At 54.3% G+C, this 23,201-nt stretch overlaps 1 protein-coding gene across 1 annotated transcript in view; it reads left to right on the forward strand.

The window, feature by feature from the left end:
• The window catches only part of atp2b3b (ATPase plasma membrane Ca2+ transporting 3b), a gene marked incomplete at both ends in the record, with an annotated part of 115,303 nt that overhangs the window by 47,391 nt on the left and 44,711 nt on the right, over positions 1–23,201 (forward strand). Inside the window, 7 exons of the mRNA XM_079239556.1 lie at positions 5,950–6,108; positions 6,186–6,365; positions 8,364–8,451; positions 8,530–8,636; positions 8,944–9,135; positions 11,592–11,805; positions 12,267–12,478. Coding sequence (XP_079095682.1) covers positions 5,950–6,108; positions 6,186–6,365; positions 8,364–8,451; positions 8,530–8,636; positions 8,944–9,135; positions 11,592–11,805; positions 12,267–12,478 — 1,152 coding nt within the window. The remainder of the gene's footprint in view (positions 1–5,949; positions 6,109–6,185; positions 6,366–8,363; positions 8,452–8,529; positions 8,637–8,943; positions 9,136–11,591; positions 11,806–12,266; positions 12,479–23,201) is intronic.

The raw sequence follows: 23,201 nt of genomic DNA on the forward strand, positions 1-23,201 counted from the left end.
GCTGGCTCTAGGGACGTGGAACGTCACCTCTCTGGTGGGGAAGGAGCCTGAGCTTGTGCACGAGGTTGAGCGGTTCCGGCTAGATATAGTTGGACTCACCTCGACGCATGGCTTGGGCTCTGGAACCAGTACCCTCGAGAGGGGCTGGACTTTCTTCCACTCTGGAGTTGCTCATGGTGAGAGGCGCCGAGCAGGTGTGGGCATTCTCATCAGCCCCCAGCTTGGTGCCTGCACGTTGGGGTTTACCCCGGTGGATGAAAGGGTAGTTTCCCTCCGCCTCCGGGTGGGGGGACGGGTCCTGACTGTTGTCTGTGCTTATGCACCGAACAGCAGTTCAGAGTACCCACCCTTTCTGGAGTCCTTGGAGGGAGTGCTGGAGGGTGCTCCTTCTGGGGACTCCATTGTTCTGCTGGGGGACTTCAATGGTCACGTGGGCAATGACAGTGAGACCTGGAGGGGAGTGATTGGGCATGATCCCCCCCCTCTGAACCCAAATGGTGTTTTGTTATTGGACTTGGACATCAAGCTGAAGAAGGAGTCCTATCGGGTCTTCTTGTCCTGTGGGACTCTGGAGGCAGCTGATGGGTACATCTCCTTGGCGGCAAGGCCCCGGGGGTGGATGATATTCGCGTTCCTTAAGACTCTGGATGCTGTGGAGCTGTCCTGGCTGACACGCCTCTTCAGCATCGCATGGACATCGGGGACAGTGAGGATGTGCCCCAATCACAGAGGAATCGCACTCCTCAGCCTCCCTGGTAAGGTCTATTCAGGGGTCCTGGAGAGGAGGGTCCGCCGGATAGTCGAATCCCGGATTGAGGAGGAGCAGTGTGGTTTTCGTCCTGGTCGTGGAACAGTGGACCAGCTCTATACCCTCTTTGGGGTCCTGGGGGGGGCATGGGAGTTTGCCCAACCAGTCTACATGTGCTTTGTGGACCTGGAGAAGGCATTCGACCGTGTCCCCCGGGGGCTCCTGTGGGGGGTACTCCGGGAGTATGGGGTACCGGACCCCCTTGTACGAGCTGTCCGGTCCCTGTACGACAGGTGTCAGAGCTTGGTCCACATTGCCGGTAGTAAGTCGGATTCGTTTCCGGTGAGGGTTGGACTCCGCCAAGGCTGCCCTTTATCACCGATTCTGTTCATAACTTTACGGACAGAATTTCTAGGTGCAGCCGAGGTGTTGAGGGGATCCGACTTGGTGGCCTCAGGATTGGGTCCCTGCTTTTTGCGGATGACGTGGTCCTGTTGGCTTCGTCTGGTCGTGATCTCCAGCTCTCACTTGAGCGATTCGCGGCCGAGTGTGAAGCGACTGGGATGAGAATCAGCACCTCAAAATCTGAGACCATGGTCCTCAGCCGGAATAGGGTGGATTGCCCTCTCCGGGTCGGGAGTCAGGTCCTGCCTCAAGTGGAGGAGTTTAAATATCTCAGGGTCTTGTTCACGAGTGAAGGAAGGATGGAGCGCGAGATGGACAGACAGATCGGTGAGGCGTCTGCAGTAATGCGGGCTCTGCGCCGGTCTGTCGTGGTGAAGAAGGAGCTGAACCAGAAGGCGAAGCTCTCGATTTACCAGTCGATCTACGTTCCTACCCTCACCTATGGTCATGAGCTGTGGGTCGTGACTGAAAGAACCAGATCTCGTATACAGGCGGCTGAAATGAGTTTCCTCCGCAGGGTGGCCGGGCTCTCCCTTAGAGATAGGGTGAGGAGCTCGGTCATCCGGGAGGAGAACAGAGTAGAGCCGCTGCTCCTTCGCATCGAGAGGAACCAGTTGAGGTGGCTCGGGCATCTGGTCAGGATGCCTCCTGGACCTCCCTGGTGAGGTGTTCCAGGCACGTCCCTCTGGGAGGAGACCCCGGGGAAGACCCAGGACACGCTGGAGGGATTATATCTCTCGGCTGGCCTGGGAACGCCTCGGGATCCCCCCGCAGAGTTGGCAAATGTGGCTGGGGAGAGGGAAGTCTGGGCTTCCCTGCTTAGGCTGCTGCCCCCGCGACCCGACCCCGGATAAGCGGCAGAAGATGGATGGATGGATGGATGGATGTATGGATGGATGGATAGTTTCTGATCATAAGGATGCATATTAGCTTGGCGGTAGATCAGATCTCCTTGGACAGTCATTTATTCATTAAACCTCTTTCATTAAATTCCTCTTCTCATTTACATGAGAATTATGTAAATGAAGGTCTTTGCAATGAGGATATGTCTAATTTGGAAAATGAAATGTTTGGATAATAAAGAAAAAAAGCCTGTTTATTAATAGTAGCAAATTTGCTGGAAGACCACCAGATGTGAGAATGGGGGCTTTGTGGGAGTGAAAGGAGTTTTAAATTCGTAAACCTTTGTCTGTCTGTGACTTCATGCATTTTAAAACAGCAAAATGCAGACAAATAAAACTACGCTAGTGTTCTCCTGCAGGCTGTGGAGTGGGCAGCAATAAAACACATCAGACTATTTCCTTTCATAAACATCCACAACATACAAACTAAAATCCAAGGTGGACCTGCCCCTCCTCTGGTCCGTGGACCGGTAAACGTACCAGTGGATTAGATCAAACGCACTGATCTCCATAGCAACCGGCTGACTTTAATCAGGACATTTTGAAACAAACGTAAAGACATTAAAAGCGGTGTCTGGGTGCAGAGGAGATCCCTGGGCAGGAGGTGGAGTAGGGGGAGATGTCCGGACCAGGCTCCACCCAGTGGAATCATGTACTCTGACAAGGCAGCTCTCTTCTGAGCCAGAACGACTGGGTCTGATTGAGACACTCCTGTCTTCCTGCTACTGCATACCGCCACTGGATCTAGTCGCACGCAGTACTGGTTCAGACCAGACCGGACCACACTGGACTGGACTCTACCAGAACTGACCAGACCGGACAGGACTGGACTCTACCGGACCGGACTGGATTGGACTGGACTGGACTGGACTCTACCAGAACGAACCAGACCGGACAAGACCAGACTGGACTCTAGCAGACCGGACAAGACTGGAATTGGACTGTACCAGACCGGACTGGACTGGAAGGACTCTATCAGACTGGACTGGACCAGACTGGACTTGACCATACTGGACCGGACCAGACCAGACTGGAGTCTACCAGACAGGACCGGACCAGACCAGACTCTACCAGACTGGACCGGATCAGAGCAGACTGGAGTCTACCAGACCGGACCGGACCAGACTCTACCAGACTGGACCGGAGCAGAGCAGACTTGAACTGACCAGACCAGACTGGACCGGATCAGAGCAGACTGGAGTCTACCAGACCGGACCGGACCAGACTCTACCAGACTGGACCGGAGCAGAGCAGACTTGAACTGACCGGACCAGACTGGACCGGAGCAGAGCAGACTGGAGTCTACCAGACTGGACCGGACCAGACCAGACTCTACCAGACTGGACCGGAGCAGAGCAGACTTGAACTGACCGGACCAGACTGGACCGGACCAGAGCAGACTGGAGTCTACCAGACTGGACCGGACCAGAGCAGACTGGAGTCTACCAGACTGGACCGGAGCAGAGCAGACTGGAGTCTACCAGACTGGACCGGACCAGACCAGACTCTACCAGACTGGACCGGAGCAGAGCAGACTTGAACTGACCGGACCAGACTGGACCGGACCAGAGCAGACTGGAGTCTACCAGACTGGACCAGACCAGACCAGACTGGAGTCTACCAGACTGGACCGGAGCAGAGCAGACTGGAGTCTACCAGACTGGACCGGACCAGACCAGACTCTACCAGACTGGACCGGAGCAGAGCAGACTTGAACTGACCGGACCAGACTGGACCGGACCAGAGCAGACTGGAGTCTACCAGACTGGACCAGACCAGACCAGACTGGAGTCTACCAGACTGGACCGGACCAGACCAGAGTCGAACTGACCGGATCAGACTGGACTGTACCCCCCCCCCCCCACACACACACACACACACCATGTCGTTATGTTCGCCATGTGAAGACGTGATTAAATGGCCATCACATCTGGTTTGTCCAGACTGGAAACCAGTAAGCGACACTAAACAGAAGCTCTGCTGACTGGACTGCTGTTCCTTCCTTACAGATGTGTGTCCATGTAGAGGAGGAACAAACGGGCCGAATACATGCTTTGTGTTTAGTGGCCTCATTTCATGCACCACCGTATTTTTACCTCTTACGCAATCAGCGCTCCATGAGGCGTGTGCACGATTTCACTCATGAGCTACGACATATTATGCTGCAAAGATGACTATAAGGCCATGTTCGAGGAGCTGACGAGTCATTAGAACACGCTCCAAAATTACAACGATGACGACGTGAAGTTATTACATCCTGAAACTGTCACGATGTGTCACCCCCCCTGATGATGAGGATGATGAGGATAAATATGATGAGGATGATGATGATGAGGATGAAGATGAGGATAATTATGAGGATGATGATGATGAGGATGCTGATGATGAGGATAAATATGATGAGGATGATGAGGAGGAGGATGAGGAGGATGATGGTGATGAGGATAAATATGATGAGGATGATGATGAGGAGGAGGAGGATGATGAGGATAATAATGATGAGGATGAGGATGATGATGAGGATGACGATGAGGATGGTGATGATGATGATAAAGATGATGATGAGGATAAATATGATGATGAGGAGGAGGAGGAGGATGAGGATGAGGATAAATATGATGAGGATCATGATGATGAGGATAAATATGATGATGAGGATGATGATGATGGGGATAATGATGAGGAGGATTATGATGATGATGAGGAGGAGGATGATGAGGATGATGATGATGATGAGGATGAAGATGATGATGATGATGATGATGAGGATAATGATGATGATGATGATGAGGAGGATGATGAGGATGATAATGAGGATAATAAAGATGAGGATGATGATGATGATGAGGATAATAATGATGATGAGGATTATGATGATGAGGAGGAGGATGAGGATGATTATGAGGATGATGAGGATGAGGATGATAATGAGGATGATGAAGATGATGATGAGGATGATTATGAGGATAATGATTATGAGGATGATGAAGATGATGATGAGGATAAGGATGATAATGAGGATGATAAAGATGATGATGAGGATGATGATGAGGATGATAATGAGGATGATAAAGATGAGGATGAGGATGATAATGAGGATGATAAAGATGATGATGAGGATGAGGATGATAATGAGGATGATAAAGATGATGATGAGGATGAGGATGATAATGAGGATGATAAAGATGATGATGAGGATGATTATGAGGATAATAATGATGATGATGATAAAGATGATGATGAGGATAAGGATGATAATGAGGATGATAAAGATGATGATGAGGATGAGGATGATAATGAGGATGATAACGATGATGATGAGGATGATTATGAGGATAATAATGATGATGATGATAAAGATGATGATGAGGATAAGGATGATAATGAGGATGATAAAGATGATGATGAGGATGAGGATGATAATGAGGATGATAAAGATGATGATGAGGATGATTATGAGGATAATAATGATGATGATGATAAAGATGATGATGAGGATAAGGATGATAATGAGGATGATAAAGATGATGATGAGGATGAGGATGATAAAGATGATGATGATGATGATAATGAGGATGATAAAGATGATGATGAGGATGAGGATGATAAAGATGATGATGAGGATGATAAAGATGATGATGAGGATGATTCCACAACCTGATAGCAGCTCAGCAGTGCAGCTTGCATCGTGGCAGCTTCATGTCTCTGTGTCCGTTTGTCTTCCCTCGGCCGTCCGTCTGCAGCCGGTTGCACGTCTTCTCGCTGCAGAGGAAACCGTGTGCGAGATGCTTTAATGATCGTTTGCGTGCAGGACGCTAAGCGGCCACGGCTCTGATGCCTGGACAGTTTGTGGATGTTTTCCTGAACATGGTTGTCATAACAACGGCTCTCTAGGTGATTGAGCCGATGGCCTGTGAGGGGCTGAGGACCATCTGCATTGCGTACCGTGATCTGCAACCCAACCCGGAGCCAGAATGGGACAACGAGGCCGAAATAGTGACGGAGCTGACCTGCATCACTGTGGTTGGGATAGAGGACCCGGTGCGCCCCGAGGTATCCTGCTGCAACGGAGTCTGCACAGCCTCGATCTGCGCTTTAAAAGTTAGTGACATTGTCTGTCTGTGTGGAAGGTACCTGACGCCATCCGTAAGTGTCAGCGTGCGGGCATCACAGTGCGAATGGTCACCGGGGACAACATCAACACAGCCAGAGCCATTGCTGCCAAATGCGGCATCATCCACCCTGGAGATGACTTCATCTGTCTGGAAGGAAAAGAATTCAACCGGCGAATCAGGAACGAGAAAGGCGAAGTAAGTGAATTTCTTTCCCCTCTAGCGGGTCAGACACGGACCTCAGAGTTCCAGAGCAGAACATCCACGGGGGATGTCTCAGCAGAAACTTTAACATTTTCATGACTATATTTATATTACTGTAGGACAGAATGAAAAGAACAAAAGGGACGGCCGAATACTGCCTTTAAATCCAGCGGCGGTTGCTTTTTCCTGGTTGCGTGCCGGCTGCAGTTTAGGTTATCGTTTAGTTGCAATGTTCAGTTTTTGCCACTAGATGTCACTACTTATTGTATACTTATTATTATACTTATTATATACTCATATTATCTACTTATTATTATATACATTTAAGTCAGGAAGTCGATGAATCTACCGATGTAAAAAGCTTGGTTTCCATCGGGGCCCTCTGCTCCAAAAGGCTTGCAGTGGGCTCAAACCAGTTCAGAAATTAAATCCGACTGTAGATGAAAAGTATTCTGGTCATGCTGGTTACCAGCGTATACATATATATTAAACACACATTAAACTTTAGTGGAAACACTAACTAGCATGGACGTCCAACCAGTGATGTGGCTCCGGATGCCGTTGTTATGGAAGGATTAAGGTCACACAGCCAGTTCATCCATGTTTGTCAATATCAGCATTTTATCCGTTAATCCCAGCCGTTTCCAGTGAAAGTTTGTTAAAATACCCGCAGTAAAATGGTCTGGTGTTGGTAATAATCCTCCGCTTTCATCAATGAGAAAGCAACCCTCTGACAACAACTGTGACTGCAGCTCTGATGAAACAATCATGGAGCAGCTTTTCAACTTAACTCTATAAAACTGCTCCACTCGGTTTCTTATCTTCTCTGTCTGTTCGCTAGCAAGCTTTTAGCAAGCAGGGAAGATGAATATCCACGAGGCAGGAAAGGTCAAGGCCAGGGAAACCTTGTTATCCCCGAGGAGCAGTTTGTTTGTAAAACATTTCATTCCAGGCATCTGGAAGAGAAAACTTCAGTGTTTTACATACATGTACATTTCCACATGTGTAGTAATTCTGTCACCAGAACTGACTTCATCATCCAAACTAAAGAAGAAACGCCTTCTCCTCCCCGGGAGCATCTGCAGGAGCGCCGCCTGCAGGAGGAGCGCCGCCTGCAGGAGCAGCGCCGCCTGCAGGAGGAGCGCCGCCTGCGGGAGGAGCGCCGCCTGCAGGAGGAGCGCCGCCTGCAGGAGCGCCGCCTGCAGGAGCGCCGCCTGCAGGAGCGCCGCCTGCAGGAGCGCCGCCTGCGGGAGGAGCGCCGCCTGCAGGAGGAGCGCCGCCTGCAGGAGCGCCGCCTGCAGGAGCGCCGCCTGCAGGAGCGCCGCCTGCAGGAGCGCCGCCTGCAGGAGCGCCGCCTGCGGGAGGAGCGCCGCCTGCGGGAGGAGCGCCGCCTGCAGGAGCGCCGCCTGCAGGAGGAGCGCCGCCTGCAGGAGGAGCGCCGCCTGCAGGAGCAGCGCCGCCTGCAGGAGGAGCGCCGCCTGCAGGAGCGCCGCCTGCGGGAGGAGCGCCGCCTGCGGGAGGAGCGCCGCCTGCAGGAGCGCCGCCTGCAGGAGCGCCGCCTGCAGGAGCGCCGCCTGCAGGAGGAGCGCCGCCTGCAGGAGGAGCGCCGCCTGCAGGAGGAGCGCCGCCTGCAGGAGGAGCGCCGCCTGCAGGAGCGCCGCCTGCAGGAGCGCCGCCTGCAGGAGTGCCGCCTGCAGGAGGAGCGCCGCCTGCAGGAGCGCCGCCTGCAGGAGGAGCGCCGCCTGCAGGAGGAGCGCCGCCTGCAGGAGCAGCGCCGCCTGCAGGAGGAGCGCCGCCTGCAGGAGCGCCGCCTGCAGGAGCGCCGCCTGCAGGAGGAGCGCCGCCTGCAGGAGGAGCGCCGCCTGCAGGAGGAGCGCCGCCTGCAGGAGGAGCGCCGCCTGCAGGAGGAGCGCCGCCTGCAGGAGTGCCGCCTGTGGGACGAGCTCCGCTCCCCGTTCTTGAACTTTCTTGTCGTTTGTCTTCGTGCGACAGATCGAACAGGAGCGCATCGATAAGATCTGGCCCAAGCTTCGCGTGCTGGCTCGGTCCTCTCCCACCGACAAACACACCCTGGTTAAAGGTGAGACACGGGAAGGAACACACATCACTCAGTGAACACACACGCTTCAGCTGGCTCTTTCTTCCTGCGTGTGTCCAGGCATCATTGACAGCAGCATCGTAGAACAGAGGCAGGTTGTCGCAGTAACGGGAGACGGGACCAACGATGGACCCGCTTTGAAGAAGGCGGATGTGGGCTTCGCCATGGTAACCTAATATATTATTCACCTTTGATGTTTGTGTGTTGTTAAACCTTCTGCGGTTGTTATGATGCGATCAGTTAGGCTTTCTAACCGTATTAATGATGTCAGATGAGCTCATTTCATAATGAACACAAAAGAAAGATGAATTTAACTTGTTTTAAATAGCATGCATTTGTTTTTGACCAAAGCTCGAACTCAGGCCAAGTGGCGGAGCTCGGAGGCAGAACAGCACGGTGCTCAGACAGTCGCACGCCAAGCGCCCTGCATGAATCACGTCATGAGTCGTCTCCCTCTGTCTCAATCTCTGTCAGGGTATTGCAGGGACAGACGTGGCTAAAGAGGCCTCCGACATCATCCTGACTGATGACAACTTCAGCAGCATCGTCAAAGCGGTCATGTGGGGTCGAAATGTCTACGATAGCATCTCCAAGTTCCTGCAGTTCCAGCTCACGGTCAACGTAGTGGCTGTCATCGTGGCCTTCACTGGGGCCTGCATCACTCAGGTGGACACGCTCACTAATACGCTGATGTGCTGACTCACTGTTCTCTCCTGCACACGCAGTACGCGTGTCCTGCACACACATGTACTGCAGATGCCATCGCTGTAAACATCGCTCACCTCATATCTGCAAAGACAAAGCAAACGGCAAAATGCTTTTCTAGCGTTTTACACCAAGCTTATGCAAGCAGCAATGTCCCGACACACCATGGAACAACTCTTTGTGTGAAACATCTAGGCTGGAGAAGAGCATCTACCACAGACACTAACGTGCTTCAAGTCCTGCTCAGATCAGAACAAACACACAAAGCTCCTGTAAAGACTCGTATGGAGCGGTTCACCTTGTCTTCACCTGTTTATTGGAAGGTTTGAGAAGATCTTTGAATCGGTTATTACTTGTTAACATTTCATTTAGAGGAAAATGACGTTAATGACGTTCAGAGGTGGCAGTTCCTGGTCCAGAACCTAAAAGAACCAGCTTTAATGAGCAGAGTTTATTTACCAGGTAAACCAGCCTGTTGGTGAAAACACCTGTTTAAATGTACAGGTAGATCCAGAACCGTGGCAGGACCTTTCTGGACCAGGACTTCCCACCTCTGCTGACCTTACCTCATTCTAGGAGGGAACGTCCACTGACAGAGCAGGCTGAAAGATCAGGGGTCATCTACACAGAAAAGCATCTGGAGAAACAGGAACAGAAACGGGAAGAGGGATCTGGTTCTGGACCAGACCAGACCAGACCAGACCGGATCAGACCGGACCAGACCGGATCAGACCGGATCAGACCGGACCAGACCGGATCAGACCAGACCAGACCAGATCAGACCATCCCTTAGTTATGCTCCTATAGGTTTAGGCTGCCTGTCCCCGAGCCGGGTTCTGCCGGAGGTTTCCTTCCTGTTAAAAGGGAGTTTTTTCCTTCCCACTGTTGCCTGTGTGCTTGCTCAGGATGGGAGATTGAGTTGGACTCAACTCAATCTGTTGGTTTCCTTATAAAGGCTGTTATGAATTGGCCTTCATTATGTTTTCCCCTCTGTCTGTAAAGCGTCTTGAGATGGCATTGCCGTGATTTGATGCTATATAAATAAAGTTGAATTGAATTGAATTGAATTGAATTGAATTGAACCAGACCAGACCGGATCAGACCGGATCAGACCAGACCAGACCGGATCAGACCGGATCAGACCAGACCAGACTGGATCAGACCGGATCAGACCAGACCAGACCGGATCAGACCAGACCAGACCGGATCAGACCGGACCAGACCGGATCAGACCGGATCAGACCAGACCAGACCGGATCAGACCAGACCAGACCAGATCAGACCGGATCAGACCAGACCAGACCGGATCAGACCGGATCAGACCAGACCAGACCGGATCAGACCGGATCAGACCAGACCAGACCGGATCAGACCAGACCAGACCGGATCAGACCGGACCAGACCGGATCAGACCAGACCAGACCGGATCAGACCAGACCAGACCGGATCAGACCGGATCAGACCAGACCAGACCAGACCGGATCAGACCGGACCAGACCGGATCAGACCGGACCAGACCGGATCAGACCAGACCAGACCGGATCAGACCGGACCAGACCGGATCAGACCGGACCAGAACAGATCAGACCAGACCAGATCAGACCGGACCAAACCAGACCGGATCAGACCAGACCAGACCAGACCAGACCAGACCGGATCAGACCAAACCAGACCAGATCAGACCAGATCAGATCAGACCAGACCAGACCAGACCGGATCAGACCAGACCAGACCAGACCGGCTCAGACCAGACCAGACCAGACCAGACCAGACCAGACCGGATCAGACCAGACCAGACCAGACGGGATCAGACCAGACCAGACCGGATCAGACCAGACCGGATCAGATCAGATCAGATCAGATCAGATCAGATCAGACCAGACCAGACCGGATCAGACCAGACCGGATCAGATCAGATCAGATCAGATCAGACCAGACCGGATCAGACCAGACCGGATCAGATCAGATCAGATCAGATCAGACCAGACCAGACCAGATCAGACCAGACCAGACCAGACCGGATCAGACCAGACCAGACCAGACCAGACCAGACCAGACCAGATCAGATCAGATCAGATCAGATCAGATCAGATCAGATCAGATCAGACCAGACCAGACCGGATCAGACCAGACCAGACCAGACCAGACCAGACCAGACCAGACTAAACCAGACCAGGATCTAAGGTTCCTGCTGAGAAAATCCTTTTAGAACCAGAAGCAAGCCAACACTAAAACCAGAATATGTAACATCACAGTAACATAAAAACACGTTTGACTCTGAAAGAAGGAAGAAAACACCAGGAACCGGGTTAGTCCTGGCTTTGCTCCGCCTCTGAGCTAGGGGGGCGTGTCTTTCAGAAACAGCCTTTCCATCACCAGAAGTCCTGACAGGAGCCTCTGTTGTGATGTCTCTGCAGGACTCTCCTCTGAAGGCGGTCCAGATGCTGTGGGTCAATCTGATCATGGACACGTTTGCCTCCCTGGCGCTGGCGACCGAGCCCCCCACCGAGGCCCTGTTGCTACGGAAACCCTACGGCCGCAACAACCCACTCATCTCACTGACCATGATGAAGAACATCCTGGGCCACGGAGTGTACCAGCTGGTCATCATCTTCACTCTGCTGTTCATAGGTACGCAAACACACGAAAACTTCCACCAAAACATCCAGCAGCTCGTGTGATGGGGGGCTGGATCAAAGGGAAACGGGTGGGGGGGGGCATGATGTCCTCATGGAGACACACAGCCGGCCTGGCGGCGCTCTGACTCACCGGATGCTGCTTGTCGGTAATCGTCTGGTCATATTCATCCGAGAATGCACAGATGAGCAGCCACAGGCGTCACATCGTGCAGATGTCCACTTGAAGTGAGCGTGGAAGACCTCCTCCTCACACGGCAGCAGATCCGACTGCACACGCTCATCTGTGGAAAAGTCAAGCTAAAAACTCGGCAGGAGAGAATATTTATGCAGGGAAGCAGGTTTGATGGTGAGAAGAACTTCTCTGATGTAAAGAGTTAGAAGCTGTGGGTCTACGTCCCCACCAATCAGTCCTGGTCTCCTACCTGTCTCAGCTGCATTGTTCTCTTCCTCCAGGCGAGCGCATGTTTAACATCGACAGCGGCCGCAACGCGCCGCTCCACTCCCCTCCCTCTGAGCACTACACCATCATCTTCAACACCTTCGTCCTCATGCAGCTTTTCAACGAGATCAACGCCCGCAAGATCCATGGGGAGAGAAACGTCTTTGATGGCATATTTTCTAACCCCATCTTCTGCTCCATCGTGCTGGGGACCTTCGCTGTGCAGGTCAGCATCCCTTCAGCACTTTGTCATGGCTCCGCTTCGCGTTAGTTTACATGTGACTGCAGAAAATAAAAAGTTCAGGACATGAGAGAGAAACCAGAAAAGGTTCTAGTCATGTGACGAGCCTCAGCCAGTCATAAATCACAGCCTGCATGTTAACGAGACACAGCAAGCAAAAAGAGTCAGACCTAAAGTGGAATATTTTGTCTGAATGTTTTTTGCATATCAGGTGAGAAATCATGAATGAAGAAGTTTTCCAAGCAGCTGCTTTGCTCTCATTAAATCCTCATTTTAAAATTTCAGGATGTCTGATAAATCTTTGCTCCAGTTAGAGACAACACTTCGGCTGAGGTGGACGCCGCTTGCATACCTGATGATGAAAGTCAGAAGCAGCTCAATGACCATTTCTCCCAGTCTGCAGCATCCAGCGTCAGAAATAACTCGGTTATTCTCCTGTGTGTGTGTGACCTGGATGGTGGTCCATATCCGGATCAAGCTTCTGTTGTAGCTCGACTCGGCTTGTAACTCGACTCAGCATGTAGCTCGACTCGGCTTGTAGCTCGACTCAGCATGTAGCTCGACTCGACTTGTAGCTCGACTCAGCATGTAGCTCGACTCGACTTGTAGCTCGACTCAGCATGTAGCTCGACTCGGCTTGTAACTCGACTCGGCATGTAGCTGGACTCGGCTTGTAGCTCGACTCAGCATGTAGCTCGACTCGACTTGTAGCTGGACTCGACTTGTAGCTGGACTCTGCTTGTAGCTCGGCATGTAGCTCGACTCGGCTTGTAACTCGACTCAGCATGTAGCTCGACTCGGCTTGTAACTCGACTCGGCTTGTAACTCGACTCGGCTTGTAGCTCGACTCAGCATGTAGCTCGACTCGACTTGTAGCTCGACTCAGCATGTAGCTCGACTCGGCTTGTAGCTCGACTCAGCATGTAGCTCGACTCGACTTGTAGCTCGACTCAGCATGTAGCTCGACTCGGCTTGTAACTCGACTCAGCATGTAGCTCGACTCGACTTGTAGCTGGACTCGACTTGTAGCTGGACTCTGCTTGTAGCTCGGCATGTAGCTCGACTCGGCTTGTAACTCGACTCAGCATGTAGCTCGACTCGGCTTGTAACTCGACTCGGCTTGTAACTCGACTCGGCTTGTAACTCGACTCGGCTTGTAGCTCGACTCGGCTTGTAACTCGACTCGGCATGTAGCTCGACTCGGCTTGTAACTCGACTCAGCATGTAGCTCGACTCGGCTTGTAACTCGACTCGGCTTGTAGCTCGACTCGGCTTGTAACTCGACTCGGCTTGTAGCTCGACTCGGCTTGTAACTCGACTCGGCTTGTAGCTCGACTCGGCTTGTAACTCGACTCGGCATGTAGCTCGACTCGGCTTGTAACTCGACTCAGCATGTAGCTCGACTCGGCTTGTAACTCGACTCGGCATGTAGCTCGACTCGGCTTGTAACTCGACTCAGCATGTAGCTCGACTCGGCTTGTAACTCGACTCGGCTTGTAGCTCGACTCGGCTTGTAACTCGACTCAGCATGTAGCTCGACTCGGCTTGTAGCTCGGCATGTAACTCGACTCGGCTTGTAGCTCGACTCGGCTTGTAACTCGACTCGGCATGTAGCTCGACTCGACTTGTAGCTGGACTCGACTTGTAGCTGGACTCTGCTTGTAGCTCGGCATGTAGCTCGACTCGGCTTGTAGCTCGACTCGACATGTAGCTCGGCATGTAGCTCGACTCGACTTGTAGCTGGACTCGACATGTAGCTGGACTCTGCTTGTAGCTCGGTATGTAGCTCGACTCGGCTTGTAGCTCGACTCAGCATGTAGCTCGACTCGGCTTGTAGCTCGACTCAGCATGTAGCTCGACTCGGCATGTAGCTCGACTCGGTTTGTAGCTCGACTCGGCATGTAGCTCGACTCGGCTTGTAGCTCGACTCGGCTTGTAGCTCGACTCGACTTGTAGCTGGACTCTGCTTGTAGCTCGGCATGTAGCTCGACTCGGCTTGTAGCTCGACTCGACATGTAGCTCGGCATGTAGCTCGACTCGACATGTAGCTCGACTCGACATGTAGCTCGACATGTAGCTCGACTCGACATGTAGCTCGACTCGGCTTGTAGCTCGACATGTAGCTCGACTCGGCTTGTAGCTCGGCTTGTAGCTCGGCATGTAGCTCGACTCGACATGTAGCTCGACTCTGCTTGTAGTTCGGCTTGTAGCTCGACTCGGCTTGTAGCTCGGCTTGTAGCTCGACATGTAGCTCGACTCGACATGTAGCTTGACTCTGCTTGTAGTTCGGCTTGTAGCTCGACTCGGCTTGTAGCTCGACATGTAGCTGACTCTGCTTGTAGCTCGACTCGACTTGTAGCTCGACTTGTAGCTTGACTCTGCTTGTAACTCAACTCGGCTTGTAACTCGACTTGTAGCTCAACTTGTAACTCGACTTGTAGTTCAACTTGTAGCTCAACTTGGTTTGTAACTTGGCTTGTAACTCGATTTGTAGCTCAACTTGGCTTGTAGGTTGACTTGTAGCTGACTCTGCTTGTAGCTCGACTTGGAGCTGGACTCGGCTGTCTGTAGTTGCTTTGTCATATCCAGATTCAGGACTCGCCTCCGGTTGTGGAGTCATGTTTGCTGGCTTGATGTTGTGGACCAGCGTCCTGCTGAAAGCTCCACTGCTGCCTAAAGCTGCTTCATGTTTTCCTACAGAATGTCGAAGACTTTTACTGAGTGAAAAGGTGAATTTTTCTGTGTAGCTCGACTCGACTTGTAGCTCGACTTGTAGCTTGACTCTGCTTGTAACTCGACTCGGCTTGTAACTCGACTTGTAGCTCGACTCAGCTTGTAGCTCAACTCGGCTTGTAACTCGACTTGTAGCTCAACTTGTAACTCGACTTGTAGTTCAACTTGTAGCTCAACTTGGTTTGTAACTCGGCTTGTAACTCGACTTGTAGCTCGGCTCGACTTGTAGCTCGAGTCGACTTGTAGCACGACTTTGCATGTAGCTCGACTTGGAGCTGGACTCGGCTGTCTGTAGTTGCTTTGTCATATCCAGATTCAGGACTCGCCTCCGGTTGTGGAGTCATGTTTGCTGGCTTGATGTTGTGGACCAGCGTCCTGCTGAAAGCTCCACTGCTGCCTAAAGCTGCTTCATGTTTTCCTACAGAATGTCGAAGACTTTTACTGAGTGAAAAGGTGAATTTTTCTGTGCCTGTCTCAGAAAGCACATCCTTGTCTTTCCGTATCCATGGAAACCAGTTTCTGGATACGTTTTGTATATGTTGCTCCAAGAATTGCTCCGATTCTCCAGGATAGTGGTGGTCCTTGGAAACCAGGACCTGAAAACACACAATCAAAAGAAGTCTGATGGCTCCGATGTTCATTTACCAAGAGGTGTGAATCATTCATAAAGCTTCTGAAATACAGGGACAGAAAACATCTACAGCTTCGCACAGCCCAGTGGGAAGGTGCCACTTTGCAGACTGGTGATACTGGAGCTTGTTACTTCTGCTAATGTTGTTCGCTCCACTCGCCTGCTGCAGAGTGATTTATCTAACATGTCTGGGTCTTCAGACAGCAGTGGACATGCAGGAACGGTCTTCTTGTGTTTTATAAAAGTAACATGTACTTCTGGTTGAAATGAGGGTGAATCCAGGTTCGGGTTACCAGCCGTGTTTGTTTACCTGATTCATGGCCAACAAAGAGGAGAAGCATTAAAGCAGGGAGCCATGACTACTGAATACATAAACAAGTAAACAAACAGAGGAGGGCTGAGGAGGAGCTCTTCAGTTACCCTGGGGAGAAACAGGAGGAGAGGGAACCGGAGGGGATGACAGTGATTGGAAGTGCGAGAGCACCAAAGAGAGACTTCCGACAGATCAGGGAAACAGAGTTTAGAAAGCTGAAGACTGGAGGCAGCTTGAGGTGAGAGAAAATGACAAGGAAAGATGGATCTGTCCTGCAGAGGGAGGATGATCCTGTCGCTGCTAAACTCTGCCACTGGCTTTAATGGAGCAAACAAAAAGCACCTGTTTTACCTGCTAGTATGTATTCAGAAAAGTACTACATGTATGAGGCATAAGGAAGGAAGAAGATGTTTCTTATTTTGTTGACAATTTCCCCAGAGATGATGAGAGGCAGAAACACAAACTGATGAAGGTTAGAACACAGGAGAAAGTCAAACCAATGTTTGCATGTGTCATCAGAGTACACTCTGCAGTGCGGGTGTACTTCATCCCGCCTCTCTGCAACGCAGTGTACTTCATCCAGCCTCTGCAACGCGGTGTACTTCATCCAGCCTCTGCAACGCGGGTTTACTTCATCCTGCCTCTGCAACGCGGGTTTACTTCATCCTGCCTCTGCAACGCGGGTTTACTTCATCCTGCCTCTGCAACGCGGGTTTACTTCATCCTGCCTCTGCAACGCGGGTTTACTTCATCCTGCCTCTGCAACGCGGGTTTACTTCATCCTGCCTCTGCAACGCGGGTTTACTTCATCCTGCCTCTGCAACGCGGGTGTACTTCATCCTGCCTCTGCAACGCGGGTTTACTTCATCCTGCCTCTGCAACGCGGGTTTACTTCATCCTGCCTCTGCAACGCGGGTTTACTTCATCCTGCCTCTGCAACGCGGGTTTACTTCATCCTGCCTCTGCAACGCGGGTGTACTTCATCCAGCCTCTGCAACGCGGGTTTACTTCATCCTGCCTCTGCAACGCGGGTTTACTTCATCCAGCCTCTGCAACGCGGGTGTACTTCATCCTGCCTCTGCAACGCGGGTTTACTTCATCCAGCCTCTGCAACGCGGGTTTACTTCATCCTGCCTCTGCAACGCGGGTGTACTTCATCCAGCCTCTGCAACGCGGGTTTACTTCATCCTGCCTCTGCAACGCGGGTTTACTTCATCCTGCCTCTGCAACGCGGGTTTACTTCATCCTGCCTCTGCAACGCGGGTGTACTTCATCCAGCCTCTGCAACACGGGTTTACTTCATCCTGCCTCTGCAACGCGGGTGTACTTCATCCCGCCTCTGCAACGCGGGTGTACTTCATCCCGCCTCTCTGCAGGCCGGGTGTACTTCATCCCGCCTCTCTGCAACGCGGGTGTACTTCATCCCGCCTCTCTGCAACGCGGGTTTACTTCATCCCGCCTCTGCAACGCGGGTTTACTTCATCCTGCCTCTGCAACGCGGGTTTACTTCATCCCGCCTCTCTGCAACGCGGCTTTACTTCATCCTGCCTCTGCAACGCGGGTTTACTTCATCCTGCCTCTGCAACGCGGGTGTACTTCATCCCGCCTCTCTGCAACGCTGGTTTACTTCATCCTGCCTCTCTGCAACGCGGCCGTACTTCATCCTTCCTCCCAGTAACATGGGTGTACTTCATCCCGCCTCTCTGCAGGCCGGGTGTACTTCATCCCGCCTCTCTGCAGGCCGGGTGTACTTCATCCCGCCTCTCTGCAGGCCGGGTGTACTTCATCCCGCCTCTCTGCAGGCCGGGTGTACTTCATCCCGCCTCTCTGCAGCGCGAGTGTACTTCAACCCGCCTCTGCAGCGCGGGTGTACTTCATCCCGCCTCTCTGCAGCGCGGCTGTACTTCATCCTGCCTCTCTGCAGCGCGGGTGTACTTCATCCCGCCTCTGCAGCGCGGGTGTACTTCATCCCGCCTCTCTGCAACACGGGTTTACTTCATCCCGCCTCTGCAGCGCGGGTGTACTTCATCCCGCCTCTCTGCAACACGGGTTTACTTCATCCCGCCTCTGCAGTGCGGGTGTACTTCAACCCGCCTCTGCAGCGCGGGTGTACTTCATCCCGCCTCTCTGCAGGCCGGGTGTACTTCATCCCGCCTCTCTGCAGCGCGGGTGTACTTCATCCCGCCTCTCTGTAGCGCGGGTGTACTTCATCCCGCCTCTCTGCAGGCCGGGTGTACTTCATCCCGCCTCTCTGCAATGCGGGTGTACTTCATCCCGCCTCTGCAGCGCAGGTGTACTTCATCCCGCCTCTGCAGCGCGGGTGTACTTCATCCCGCCTCTGCAGTGCGGGTGTACTTCATCCCACCTCTCTGCAGCGCGGGTGTACTTCATCCCGCCTCTCTGCAATGCGGGTGTACTTCATCCCGCCTCTCTGCAGGCCGGGTGTACTTCATCCTTCCTCTCTGCAATGCGGGTGTACTTCATCCCGCCTCTGCAGCGCGGGTGTACTTCAACCCGCCTCTGCAGTGCGGGTGTACTTCATCCCGCCTCTGCAGTGCGGGTGTACTTCATCCCGCCTCTCTGCAGCGCGGGTGTACTTCATCCCGCCTCTGCGGCGCGGGTGTACTTCATCCCGCCTCTGCAGTGCGGGTGTACTTCATCCCACCTCTCTGCAGCGCGGGTGTACTTCATCCCGCCTCTCTGCAGGCCGGGTGTACTTCATCCCGCCTCTCTGCAGGCCGGGTGTACTTCATCCCGCCTCTCTGCAGGCCGGGTGTACTTCATCCCGCCTCTCTGCAGCGCGAGTGTACTTCAACCCGCCTCTGCAGCGCGGGTGTACTTCATCCCGCCTCTCTGCAACGCGGGTGTACTTCATCCCGCCTCTCTGCAGCGCGGCTGTACTTCATCCTGCCTCTCTGCAGCGCGGGTGTACTTCATCCCGCCTCTGCAGCGCGGGTGTACTTCATCCCGCCTCTCTGCAACACGGGTTTACTTCATCCCGCCTCTGCAGCGCGGGTGTACTTCATCCCGCCTCTCTGCAACACGGGTTTACTTCATCCCGCCTCTGCAGTGCGGGTGTACTTCATCCCGCCTCTCTGCAGGCCGGGTTTACTTCATCCCGCCTCTCTGCAGCGCGGGTGTACTTCAACCCGCCTCTGCAGCGCGGGTGTACTTCATCCCGCCTCTCTGCAGGCCGGGTGTACTTCATCCCGCCTCTCTGCAGCGCGGGTGTACTTCATCCCGCCTCTCTGTAGCGCGGGTGTACTTCATCCCGCCTCTCTGCAGGCCGGGTGTACTTCATCCCGCCTCTCTGCAATGCGGGTGTACTTCATCCCGCCTCTGCAGCGCAGGTGTACTTCATCCCGCCTCTGCAGCGCGGGTGTACTTCATCCCGCCTCTGCAGTGCGGGTGTACTTCATCCCACCTCTCTGCAGCGCGGGTGTACTTCATCCCGCCTCTCTGCAATGCGGGTGTACTTCATCCCGCCTCTCTGCAGGCCGGGTGTACTTCATCCTTCCTCTCTGCAATGCGGGTGTACTTCATCCCGCCTCTGCAGCGCGGGTGTACTTCAACCCGCCTCTGCAGTGCGGGTGTACTTCATCCCGCCTCTGCAGTGCGGGTGTACTTCATCCCGCCTCTCTGCAGCGCGGGTGTACTTCATCCCGCCTCTGCAGCGCGGGTGTACTTCATCCCGCCTCTGCAGTGCGGGTGTACTTCATCCCACCTCTCTGCAGCGCGGGTGTACTTCATCCCGCCTCTCTGCAATGCGGGTGTACTTCATCCCCGCCTCTGCAGCGCGGGTGTACTTCATCCCGCCTCTGCAGTGCGGGTGTACTACATCCCGCCTCTGCAGTGCGGGTGTACTTCATCCTGCCTCTGCAGTGCGGGTGTACTTCAACCCGCCTCTGCAGGCCGGGTGTACTTCATCCTGCCTCTGCAGCGCGGGTGTACTTCATCCCGCCTCTCTGCAGCGCGGGTGTACTTCATCCCGCCTCTCTGCAGCGCGGGTGTACTTCATCCCGCCTCTGCAGTGCGGGTGTACTTCATCCCACCTCTCTGCAGCGCGGGTGTACTTCATCCCGCCTCTCTGCAATGCGGGTGTACTTCATCCCGCCTCTCTGCAGGCCGGGTGTACTTCATCCTGCCTCTGCAGCGCGGGTGTACTTCATCCCGCCTCTCTGCAGCGCGGGTGTACTTCATCCCGCCTCTCTGCAGCGCGGGTGTACTTCATCCCGCCTCTGCAGTGCGGGTGTACTTCATCCCACCTCTCTGCAGCGCGGGTGTACTTCATCCCGCCTCTCTGCAATGCGGGTGTACTTCATCCCGCCTCTCTGCAGGCCGGGTGTACTTCATCCTGCCTCTCTGCAGCGCGGGTGTACTTCATCCCGCCTCTGCAGTGCGGGTGTACTTCATCCCACCTCTCTGCAGCGCGGGTGTACTTCATCCCGCCTCTCTGCAATGCGGGTGTACTTCATCCCGCCTCTCTGCAGGCCGGGTGTACTTCATCCTGCCTCTCTGCAACGCGGGTGTACTTCATCCCGCCTCTGCAGCGCGGGTGTACTTCATCCCGCCTCTGCAGTGCGGGTGTACTTCATCCCGCCTCTGCAGTGCGGGTGTACTTCATCCCGCCTCTCTGCAGCGCGGGTGTACTTCATCCCGCCTCTGCAGTGCGGGTGTACTTCATCCCGCCTCTCTGCAGCGCGGGTGTACTTCATTCCGCCTCTCTGCAATGCGGGTGTACTTCATCCCGCCTCTCTGTAGGCCGGGTGTACTTCATCCTGCCACTCTGCAACGCGGGTGTACTTCATCCCGCCTCTCTGCAGGCCGGGTGTACTTCATCCCGCCTCTCTGCAGCGCGGGTGTACTTCAACCCGCCTCTGCAGCGCGGGTGTACTTCATCCCGCCTCTCTGCAGCGCGGGTGTACTTCATCCCGCCTCTCTGCAGCGCGGGTGTACTTCATCCCGCCTCTGCAGTGCGGGTGTACTTCATCCCACCTCTCTGCAGCGCGGGTGTACTTCATCCCGCCTCTCTGCAGGCCGGGTGTACTTCATCCCGCCTCTCTGCAACACGGGTGTACTTCATCCCGCCTCTCTGCAGCGCGGGTGTACTTCATCCCGCCTCTCTGCAATGCGGGTGTACTTCATCCCGCCTCTCTGCAGGCCGGGTGTACTTCATCCCGCCTCTGCAGCGCGGGTGTACTTCAACCCGCCTCTGCAGGCTGGGTGTACTTCACCCTGCCTCTGCAGCGCGGGTGTACTTCATCCCGCCTCTCTGCAACGCGGGTGTACTTCATCCCGCCTCTGCAGTGCGGGTGTACTTCATCCCGCCTCTCTGCAGCGCGGGTGTACTTCATCCCGCCTCTGCAGTGCGGGTGTACTTCATCCCGCCTCTCTGCAACGCGGGTGTACTTCATCCTGCCTCTGCAACGCGGGTGTACTTCATCCCGCCTCTGCAACGCGGGTGTACTTCATCCTGCCTCTGCAGCGCGGGCGTACTTCATCCTGCCTCTGCAGCGCGGGCGTACTTCATCCTGCCTCTGCAACGCGGGCGTACTTCATCCTGCCTCTGCAACGCGGGCGTACTTCATCCCGCCTCTCTGCAACGCGGTGTACTTCATCCTGCCTCTGTAACGCGGTGTACTTCATCCCGCCTCTGCAACGCGGGTTTACTTCATCCCGCCTCTGCAACGCGGGTTTACTTCATCCTGCCTCTGCAACGCGGGTGTACTTCATCCCGCCTCTCTGCAACGCGGCTTTACTTCATCCTGCCTCTGCAACGCGGGTTTACTTCATTCTGCCTCTGCAACGCGGGTGTACTTCATCCCGCCTCTCTGCAACGCTGGTTTACTTCATCCTGCCTCTCTGCAACGCGGCCGTACTTCATCCTTCCTCCCAGTAACATGGGTGTACTTCATCCCGCCTCTCTGCAGGCCGGGTGTACTTCATCCCGCCTCTCTGCAGGCCGGGTGTACTTCATCCTTCCTCTCTGCAATGCGGGTGTACTTCATCCCGCCTCTGCAGCGCGGGTGTACTTCAACCCGCCTCTGCAGTGCGGGTGTACTTCATCCCGCCTCTGCAGTGCGGGTGTACTTCATCCCGCCTCTCTGCAGCGCGGGTGTACTTCATCCCGCCTCTGCAGCGCGGGTGTACTTCATCCCGCCTCTGCAGTGGGGGTGTACTTCATCCCACCTCTCTGCAGCGCGGGTGTACTTCATCCCGCCTCTCTGCAATGCGGGTGTACTTCATCCCGCCTCTGCAGCGCGGGTGTACTTCATCCCGCCTCTGCAGTGCGGGTGTACTACATCCCGCCTCTGCAGTGCGGGTGTACTTCATCCCGCCTCTGCAGCGCGGGTGTACTTCAACCCGCCTCTGCAGGCCGGGTGTACTTCATCCTGCCTCTGCAGCGCGGGTGTACTTCATCCCGCCTCTCTGCAACGCGGGTGTACTTCATCCCGCCTCTGCAGCGCGGGTGTACTTCATCCCGCCTCTCTGCAGCGCGGGTGTACTTCATCCCGGCTCTCTGCAGCGCGGGTGTACTTCATCCCGCCTCTCTGTAGCGCGGGTGTACTTCATCCCGCCTCTGCACTGCGGGTGTACTTCATCCCACCTCTCTGCAGCGCGGGTGTACTTCATCCCGCCTCTCTGCAATGCGGGTGTACTTCATCCTGCCTCTCTGCAGCGCGGGTGTACTTCATCCCGCCTCTGCAGTGCGGGTGTACTTCATCCCGCCTCTCTGCAGGCCGGGTGTACTTCATCCTGCCTCTCTGCAGCGCGGGTGTACTTCATCCCGCCTCTGCAGTGCGGGTGTACTTCATCCCACCTCTCTGCAGCGCGGGTGTACTTCATCCCGCCTCTCTGCAATGCGGGTGTACTTCATCCCGCCTCTCTGCAGGCCGGGTGTACTTCATCCTGCCTCTCTGCAACGCGGGTGTACTTCATCCCGCCTCTGCAGCGCGGGTGTACTTCAACCCGCCTCTGCAGTGCGGGTGTACTTCATCCCGCCTCTGCAGTGCGGGTGTACTTCATCCCGC

This window comes from Telmatherina bonti (genome assembly GCF_933228915.1).
Source record: "Telmatherina bonti genome assembly, chromosome: 4".
NCBI classification, from domain to species: Eukaryota; Metazoa; Chordata; class Actinopteri; order Atheriniformes; family Telmatherinidae; genus Telmatherina; species Telmatherina bonti.